The sequence below is a fragment of the Marmota monax genome, unplaced genomic scaffold (genome assembly GCF_021218885.2).
Source record: "Marmota monax isolate L192 unplaced genomic scaffold, Marmota_monax_Labrador192_F-V1.1 WCK01_AAM20220418_F8-fsc00007, whole genome shotgun sequence".
Lineage (NCBI taxonomy): Eukaryota > Metazoa > Chordata > Mammalia > Rodentia > Sciuridae > Marmota > Marmota monax.
The window spans coordinates 31,782,546-31,792,335 of NW_026692781.1; the positions used below are offsets into that span (position 1 = coordinate 31,782,546).

Consider the following 9,790-nt stretch of genomic DNA (forward strand, 5'->3'; position numbering starts at 1 on the left):
CGCGCCTTCACTCTTCTCCGGCTCTTTCCCAGTCTTCCATTCGAACTTCCCGGTTGCGACTCACTTCACCAATCACAAACGTTCCCCCTCCGGCCCCGCCCTGCCATCACCCCCCTCCAGAACTCGAGCTCAGGTTCGCGCACACCCCTCCTTTCCTTACGCACGCTGCGCGCTGATATCAGCCCCTGACGTCATTGTCGTCCGGCGCCGGCTACCTCCTCGGCCACTCCCGCTGGCCGTTGGGCTGCTTGCCGAAGTCCCGCCCCCAGATCACCCCCACCTCGGAACCGCTCTAGTGGCGGCGACCCATGTGGGGGTTCAGGTTCCTGCGGTCCCCGCCGCTGCTCCTCCTGCTGCCGCAGCTCGGAATCGGAGACGCCTTGTCCTGCCTGCAGGCCAGAACCATGAACCCGGGCGGCAGCAGTGGTGCACGATGCTCCTCCGCGGTCGAGGGACGCCGCCAGCAGTGCCTGCAGTTGTCCACTGTGCCAGGAGCCGACCCGCAGCGCACTAACGAGGTGCTCCTGCTGGCGGCAGTGAGAGAGGGATCAGAACGGCAGGACCTCCCTAGGGACCCGGCAAAGGAGGAACCGCAACCGCCGCCCCAGCATCACGTCCTCTATTTTCCCGGGGATGTACAGGTAATTGGGGCCTAGGCACCTGTTTCCCCCTATGGATTCACTGGGTTCTCTTGTGGCTGTTGCCCGGTTTCTTCCCTTCCTGAACACACCCACAGTTGGGCTCATGCTTCCGTTATTTCATGAAATCCCAAATCGTCCCTTCTACACCCCTGACCCCTTTCCCATGGAAACCCAGGGGGAATTGTCCTTGGAGGGACCATTGCTAAAGAGCCAGCTGTCAATCCAGGCATCACAGGGTGGAATTTGAGATGTACAGGGAATGAGACGTGTAATGTATGCTCATTTTTAACTTGGTTTCTTAGAAGACACTGTGGTGTGTGAGTGTGTATGTGTGTTAGGCAGGAGACAGAGAGATGGCTTTTAGATTAACTCAGCACCAGAACATAATGTTTAGGAAACGCTGATGGCAATTTTAAAACAGGCAAACAAAAAACCCATTACAAAGGCATGACACAATAATCCTAAAAATGTTGGATGATGGTGGAAGAAAAGGGACAGTAATTGCTAAGTATGTCCATATTTTGATGTTCACCTAAATTTTCTTTTTGTTTTTTATGTTTATTATTAATTTTATAGCTGCAGGCTTGTCTTTATTATTACTTCGATAGCTGCAGGCAAATATTCATGGTTATGCTGTCTTGGAAGCTGGGTGTTAATCCAGAACTGCACTGTCTAACACATTAGCTGTAATTAAGTAAAATTATTAAGTAAAAATCCAGTTTGTCAGTCATCCTAGTTGCACTGCAAGTGCTCAGTTACTAGAGGTGGCAGGTGTGTACTGTATTGGACAGTGCAGATAGGCACTATTTCCATAGAATATGAAACTTTCTATCATCACAAAGTTCTGTTAGCACTAGTAGACAGGTAAAGCTAAAATATAGCTAGATGGGTTTTTTATGCCATGAAACAATATTCTTGTTTTTGAAATTGATGCTTTAACACAATATATTTAACTTCCACCCATGAGTCAAATAACGGTAAAATATATGTAGTGTTTTCCCTTGCCCTCAAAATACGAGACTCGTTTGGTTGACTAAACATATTCCTGAACTTTAGGCTTGCCAGTTGCATACATTGTATTTTCTCCTCTATCTTCACTCCCCTAATGATCTCTCAGTCTTGTGTTCTTACTTATTACCTACACCAAGACAACCCTTGACATTTGTGTATCTGGCCTATGAAAAACTAGTATTTAGATTTATGAGAAAATTTACAATTTGATTCCTTTGTAGTCTGGTTGGGAAAACAGCATTTGGTATTTCTGACACTGATTTCCAGAGATTTGTGACCAACTACTGCAGGCATGCCTATAGCAATGATGATAATGGGAATGATAATTAATGTTTATTAAGCATTTCTTGTTTTTAAAGGGTACCAGAGAGAATATAAGTCTTCAGATGAGTTTTAAAGAGTTCTACAGGTAGTTTCATCTGAACATCTTTTCTTTATGTAGTCTCAGATTCCATTAGATTTTTGTATAGTGATACACTTAGTTTGTGCATTGCATGGAGTATTCTACAAACATTAGGTCTTCTAGAAGAGAAATAGGCTTTGAGGTCAAATTGCCTAGATTTGAACCCAAATTCTCTATATTTTAGCTATGAAATCTCTGGCAATTCTTAAATCTCTCAATATTTCAGCTACTTCAGCTATAAAATGAGAGTAATAGTTTATAGAGTTAATGGAGATTAAATATGTTATTACCTAATAAGTTCCAGTCCCTTCTCATCCTTCTGGGCACTTTTTAAATTATTTGAATACCCTAGTGTTTCATTCTTGTACTTTTTCCTCTATCTTCACTCCCCTAGTGATCTCTCAGTCTTGTGTTCTTACTTATCACCTACACCAAGACAACCCTTGACATTTGTGTATCTGGCCTAAACATATTCCTGAACTTTAAGCTTGCCAATTGCATGCAGTTATTTCCTTTTGGGTATTTAATAGATATCTCAAACTAAAATCACTGGATATTTACCTCAGTACAATCTTCCTTATTCTAGTTGGAAATTACCTTTTCAGTTGCTCAAGGCATCCTTTAGATCTTTCTTTCATACCTCATTTTCTAATCCATCTACAAATCCAGACTATTACTATGTATGGATATATGACTTGTTAATCCTTTCATAACTGGATAAATTCCAATTTTAACTTTAAAAATTTTGCTTTGCTAAAGAGTAGGATATGTAGATGTCCATGTCCTAAGCAGTGTGCCCTAGCCATGTACCCTGGGGCTTTCTGTGCTCTATCAGGCAGCCCTTTTAGGTTGGATCCTGTTCTGGTCACTCTAGCTTGCTTACTTGGGATGTGCACTTTATGCCAGCAAAAATGCTCTCTTGATGCATTTTTGATGGAATTGTAGCTTATACCTTAAGGTGGTTCTCCTCACTCTGCTGTAAGGGTAGACCACCCAGTTTAAATCTTTATGAAGGTTTCTGGACTCTCAGAGACATGTTCAAGTTTTTCAGAAAATCCTTTAACTCTTAATTCAATGGCAGTGATGTGGTGGTTCTGTAAGTCTTTGCAAGTCAGCAAGCATCTAACTGGAGTAAGCACCTCTTAATCTCTCCCAGAGATCTCCCAGACATTATTTTTATCATAGTAGCAAAGTGCCTATGATTTTGTGATAATTGTGTATATCATAAATCTGAATATACAGAAGGTAAGAGCAAAATTCATAGAAAAGTCAAATGATACAATCTTCTGAGAATAAATTTTTAAAATATATATGGAAGATTCCTTAGAAAACTGGGAATGGAACCACCATTTGACCAGGCTATCCCACTCCTCAGTCTATATCCAGAGGTTCTCTCGTTGCCTGCCTCACTGGGGATGAGGAGAAGCATGGCCTTCATGGTTTACTCCTACAAGGATAGTAAGTGCATCACATTCCCAACTAGGATGAATATCCTCTCCAAAGAAAGCCCTTCTCTGTATGCAGGTTGGCAATAGGTAATAGCCTGGGCTGCAGAAGCAATTTTGGCTGTCTGTTAGCAAGTCCTATAGGAATGCCTGGTGCCTCTTTTCAGAATATGGAAGAACTTATCCATTGTTCTTAGATCTGGGGTTTGACAGTAACAATCCCATTCTTTTCATTTTAGTACACATAGTTCCTTAGTATTAGCATTTACCCCTTTCTAATCATATAACCTGGGGCTAATCCAGGGAGACACCATTTCAATTTATAGTACCTTCTATGTGGTAGAATCTAAAGTGACAGTCATAAAATCTGGGTTCATTTTGGTTCATTAAATAAATATGTAATAAATATAGTAACTGTATAGTTCCTAGGATATCAGATTCCTTAACTATAAAAAGAATTTAGATAAGCCTTTCCAGATCTAAGTGCCTATGATTTTATGATAATTGTGTATATCATAAATATGAATATACAGAAGGTAAGAGCAAAATTCATAGAAAAGTCAAATGATACAATCTTCTGAGAATAAATTTTTAAAATATATATGGAAGATTCCTTAGAAAACTGGGAATGGAACCACCATTTGACCAGGCTATCCCACTCCTCAGTCTATATCCAAAGGACTTAAAAACAACATACTGCAGTGACGAAGCCACATCAATGTTTATAGCAGCTCAATTCACAATAGCTAAACTGTGGAACCAACCTACATGCCCTTCAGTAGATGAATGGATAAAGAAAATGGGGTATACATACACAATGGAATATTCTTCAGTAAATTCTTTTTAATGGAAAAAAAATATATATATATATATATACACACACACACATATATATGGAAAACTACTGATATTAATGGAATAAAACTATTATGAAGGAGTTGAGCATACCAGTGGGAAAAGTATCAAAGGACATGAATAGAGAATTAACAAATGAAAATTGCTAATAAACAAAACCCCAATTAGGAATCAAAACATGCAAATTTAATCAAAACTAAGACATCATTTTTATCATAGTAGCAAAGATTTTTAAAATATTAATGCAGATAAACATTAGCATTAAGGATGGGTACGGATGGAGGGTCCCTCTAGTCTCCCATTTCTCTTCCCCAGGGCTACCACTCTTACTTTTAAATCTCTGTCCTTCCAGAGATGTTTTTTGCATTTTTTTAGAAAACAAAAATGGTAGCATTGCAGTACTATTTATCTTATTTCTTTCCCATAAATTGTATATTCAGTCCCTTAACAAATCCTATTGATTCCACTTTTAAAATAATTCACAGTCTGAACATTTCTCAGCACCTCTGTATCTACTACCACTCTATTTCAAACCACCTTCTCATGGGGATTCTCTGTCTCCCTCCTTCAGCTCTTGCCCCTTTACACAGAGGAGGCAGAGTAATCCTTTCAAAATATAGACTGAATCAGTCCACTGCTCCAAAACCTTTCAGAGCAGATGCCAAGTCCTCACATCTTTGTGCCTTCCTTGTGATCACTTTTGCTCCTGTTTACTAGAGCCACAATGTCCTCATGGCTTTGTCTTGCTTTTATCCCACATGTCTTTACCAGATGGCCTTTTGCAGCTGTACTTCCCTCTGCCTGAACTATGCATGGGGCACATTCCCTCAATTCTTTCTTAACAGTCATCTTATTGGAGAAGCAGCTCCTGATCATTCTGTGTTAAATATTGATTTTCTACCCTCCTATTCCTCTACTTTCATTTCTGTTGCACTTACCACCATTTAATATGTCTTGTCCAGTATGATAGCCACTAGCCACTTAGTATTAGCAGTTACCCCTTTCTAATCACTTGTGGCTATTAACCACTTGAAATTGAAAAGAAACTAAACTCTTAATTGTAGTTTCAGTTCATTTAAATTTGGGTATTCACATACAAAAAGTCTGTGTAATGAACCAAATTTATATTTTCAGTTCATTTATTAGGAAATTGGATCATATGTATACTAAATAAAATGTAGTAAACATATCCTTCTCAGTTATTTTTTAAAATTACTATTCAATTACCCTTTCTCTTAAATAGATTTGAGACTTATTTTTTTCAAAATCTTATAATCAGAAAAGTAAAGACAAATTGTTTTCATTTCTAGAACATTAGCCATAGGTCATTGTAACCTCTTGATTTCCTCCACAAAGATGGGAAACTATTTTGTGGAAATAATTTTATGTCAATATATATTTAATGCTTATTTCATCTTTCTTACTTTTCAGAATTACCATGAAATTATGACTCGTCATCCTGAGAATTACCAGTGGGAAAACTGGAGTCTAGAAAACGTTGCCACCATTTTAGCCCACCGGTTCCCCAATAGTTATATTTGGGTGATAAAGTGTTCCCGAATGCATTTGCACAAATTCAGCTGCTATGACAATTTTGTGAAAAGCAACATGTTTGGTGCCCCAGAACACAGTACTGACTTTGGAGCTTTTAAGCACCTTTATATGTTATTGGTTAATGCTTTTAACTTAAGTCAGAATGGTTTGCTATCGAAGAATGGCAATGTTTGGAATAAGGACTCCAAAACATCTAACTGTAGATCTAATTCTTCTCCTACTACTAGTAATGGTTGCCAGGGAGAAAAAGAGAGGACCTGTGAAAAATCTGATGAGTCTGCCCCGAGTTTTAATCCACCATCACTAAATGGTGCATCTTTTACTTTGATTGGATTCAGTAAAGGTTGTGTCGTTTTGAATCAGTTGCTTTTTGAATTGAAAGAAGCCAAGAAAGACAAGAACATAGATGGTTTCATCAAAAGCATAAGAACGATGTATTGGCTGGATGGTGGTCATTCTGGAGGAAGCAATACATGGGTTACATATCCAGAAGTCTTGAAAGAATTTGCACAAACAGGGATTATTGTTCACACCCACGTAACACCTTACCAAGTACATGATCCAATGAGATCTTGGATTGGAAAGGAGCATAAGAAATTTGTTCAGATACTTGAGGATTTTGGTATGCAGGTGACTAGTCAAATTCATTTTACAAAGGAAGCTCCTTCTATAGAGAATCACTTCAGGGTTCATGAGGTATTTTGAGACTACAAGAATATTAATGTACTTGTTTAGAGGAAAAGCATATGCACTTTGAGTGCTGTAAATTCAGATAATGACATGTAAGATGCAATTCATAAATGCATTGTCAGTCTGGGGGTTAGGGAGAAGCACACATTCCTAAAATATGGGTGTAATATGCAATAGTATTCCTTGCTTGTGATTGTGAACAGTTTTTAATTTGGATTGGGTTAGATTAGTTAATTTGAAATCTAAAAAGGTGGTTTGTGATAATTCTATGAGAAAATATAGGACCCTTAAAAATGAAGGTTAATGACAACTAAAATTGCTATTGTTGGAAATAGTTGATTCTTTGAGTAATGTTTCAAACTAAATTTGGTGACATTATAACAGCAGTTAGCTATTTTGGCACTGAAAACTTGAGTGGAAGCACTTCATTTCTCTTCAGACAAAGCAAAAGCACCCTGATGTTTTCCATCATTTTGGAGTAACAATCCTGCCTCTTACGTTTTATAAACTTATGAATTCATTCTTAATGTACAACAAGTTTTTTTTTTCTTGAGAGTCAAATATATTTCCAGTTCTCCAAGAATGTGTAATAGCATAAAGCTGATTTTTTAAGCTTTACACTTATGCACTGTGGCTTAATTTTTAATTGACAGTTTTTAATTGACTGTTTTGGGCTTTCTTAAATATTGGCCAAAATACAGTTGTTTTTGAAAATTGGTTTAAATTGAATATAATTATATATATATAATTATATATATAAATATATAATTATATATATATATAAAAATATATGTATATATATATATATATTTGATAAAAATATACTACAGAGTAGATTTCAAATTTTCATTATGTTAGTATTTTGAAAGAGATCAACTTAGGTAAAATAAATATATAATACTCTATCAGCTGCTCTATTGAAAAGGAAACAGATTCCATAGATCTAAATCAGTGTTTCTCCAGAAACATGATTTTGTCTGCCAAAAGAAAATAGCTCTCTTTGGCCAAAATGCAAAATTACATTGCTATAAGAAAAATTACAAGGGAAAGTTTGAAGACACAAATGATTTAATTTTGGCTCAAAAACTGAATTTGCTTAACACTACTACATAATTTGGGTGAAATTTCCTTCTGCCCGTTTTTCTTGACCTAGATAAATACATTTTGAGAAACCAAGATCTAATGAATTTTAACCAACATTGGAATATGGCTGTGTGATTATAAAAGCTGACCAGTTACTTTTTTATAGTTTATTAATAATGCTTTTGCAGGTCATGAAATAACTAAGCAGGGAAGTAACATGCTGCTTTAGGACTGAAAAAAGTAAAATGCTAAAGATGACTATCTTAATGACCCAGAGGACCTAAATTTATTAAACAATATAAGGCAAAAATGTTTATTTATTGATTTCTTCCCAGAATTACATCTTAATTACTCTGTAAATACATTCCAAATAGAGACTCATGAGAAAGGATTCTTAACCAGATACTTTAAAACAAACATAATTCTATTAACTGTACAAGAGTAGTATCTAAATTTTTAAAATACCTTCTTTCCAGACCAAAAATTTCTATCACAGAAACAAGTTGAATAGATTCTAATATTTTATGTGTTACCTGCCTTAAAGCACCATGATTGGGTGGCTTTTTTCAATTTAATAATTCTTTTGTTAAATTCACTTGTATCTAATAAAATAGCTGAGTTACTGAAATGAGCTAAGAAGGGACAAAGAAAAGGCTTTTCTTTTCACAGGTTTAACTAAACTGGAAAAATAGGACTTTTAATAGACAAATTCATTTTAAAAATATGAAATATTTGAATCTGAATTCACCTATCCAGTCACATGAATGCTTAATTATAATTGTTATATATCAAATGGAGGAGATATTAAGAATGACCCACTGGGTACCTAAAACTGCTATCACATCAAAGTGAGACAATATTGAAAAGTAAAAATATTTTCAGAAGTGAAATATATTCTAGGTGATCCATATACAAACATTTGTTTGACCCTTTAGATTGGTCCTTTCTCCACATTTAGAACTGTTATTGTAAATGTTAGTATATCCTCTTGGATTGTGCCTTTGTGATGAAAGAGTCAATTGAGAAAAGTAGTCCTACAAATAATGTGAAAGTTGTTACCACCACAGCATGAATGTATAATTGTATTAAAATTAATAATCTACAGAAGTGTGTTTTGATGTGCTTTATGTTGTCAACATTGTTAAAACTTCATATCATTTGAATGAATGGAAGCTTTATCTCTATCTTGCCAGTTTTGGTTTCTATATATGCTTTCATTAACCTCCATGATTTTTTGAGTGAGCAACTCTGAAAAATCTTTTCTGTAAAAACAGAACCATTCTCCTTTTTAAATTACTCCATAAAAATTTGCATTCTATCCATTTTTTTTTCTGTTGCATTTTTTAGAGCACTAAGTCTCTTTTAAGTTCTTCCTTTTCTTTGCTCATCATTTCAGGTATCTGTATTTTAGCTCCTTCAGAGTTTCTTAGAATTTATGTAGTATGATCCAGTTCTCATTTCATTCATGCACCAATGTCTGGGCATCCACCAAGAGCAAACAGAGTCTAGACCATAAGGATATAGCACAAAGTCCCAGTGTGTTACTATGGAAATATGTAATAGATGAAATCTAGAATGGATATAAAGAGAGAGATATATAACAAAAGGTAGTAGTCATAAACTAGTGTGTTTTATTTTCATTTGAGGGTCTTTAAGAAAAACATGCCTTAGAGGATGAGATATAAATAGCTTAATTTCTAAGTCTAGTTGCTCTATACAAGGGCAGAGAGGCCCAGCATAATAGGCAGTTCCTTAGGGAGGTCATTTTAGTTTCCACTTATGGATATATTTAAGACGCCCCAGCACTCATGGCATGTATGCTCGAAACTAGACACGCAACACCAGAGATGTATGCCTGACTGCTTATCTGTGTTAGTTCCTTCTGACCATATCTATTAGCACCAGAGGAAGGACGCATGCAGCACAGTTCCAATTCTATCCAGACCTGCTTTCTGACTTCCAATACTTTTTTCTTTGTTGTTATTAAACTCTGATTCATTCATCTTGGATATCTGTTAAAACTTTTTATAGGTGAGAGAAAAACCTTGTTACTAGGTTCTTAAGAACTTAGGTTCATGTAGCTATTTGAGAAGGATGAAGATACAAAT

At 36.3% G+C, this 9,790-nt stretch overlaps 1 protein-coding gene across 1 annotated transcript; it reads left to right on the forward strand.

The window, feature by feature from the left end:
• The first annotated feature begins 209 nt into the window (after positions 1 to 209).
• Positions 210 to 9,407, forward strand: CUNH2orf69 (chromosome unknown C2orf69 homolog). Its single transcript, XM_046447316.2, has 2 exons — positions 210 to 641; positions 5,787 to 9,407. The coding sequence occupies exons 1-2, from the start codon at positions 309 to 311 to the stop codon at positions 6,612 to 6,614; spliced, it is 1,161 nt and encodes a 386-aa protein (XP_046303272.1). The 5' UTR covers positions 210 to 308; the 3' UTR covers positions 6,615 to 9,407.
• The last annotated feature ends 383 nt before the right edge of the window (positions 9,408 to 9,790 follow it).

What these genes read in the sequence shown, in the direction of transcription:
- CUNH2orf69 (XM_046447316.2), top strand. Translation starts at nt 309, where the DNA reads ATGTGGGGGTTCAGGTTCCTGCGGTCCCCGCCGCTGCTCCTCCTGCTG. An exon ending in ATTTTCCCGGGGATGTACAG is followed by an intron (nt 642 to 5,786) that starts GTAATTGGGGCC and finishes CTTACTTTTCAG; the next exon opens with AATTACCATGAAATTATGAC.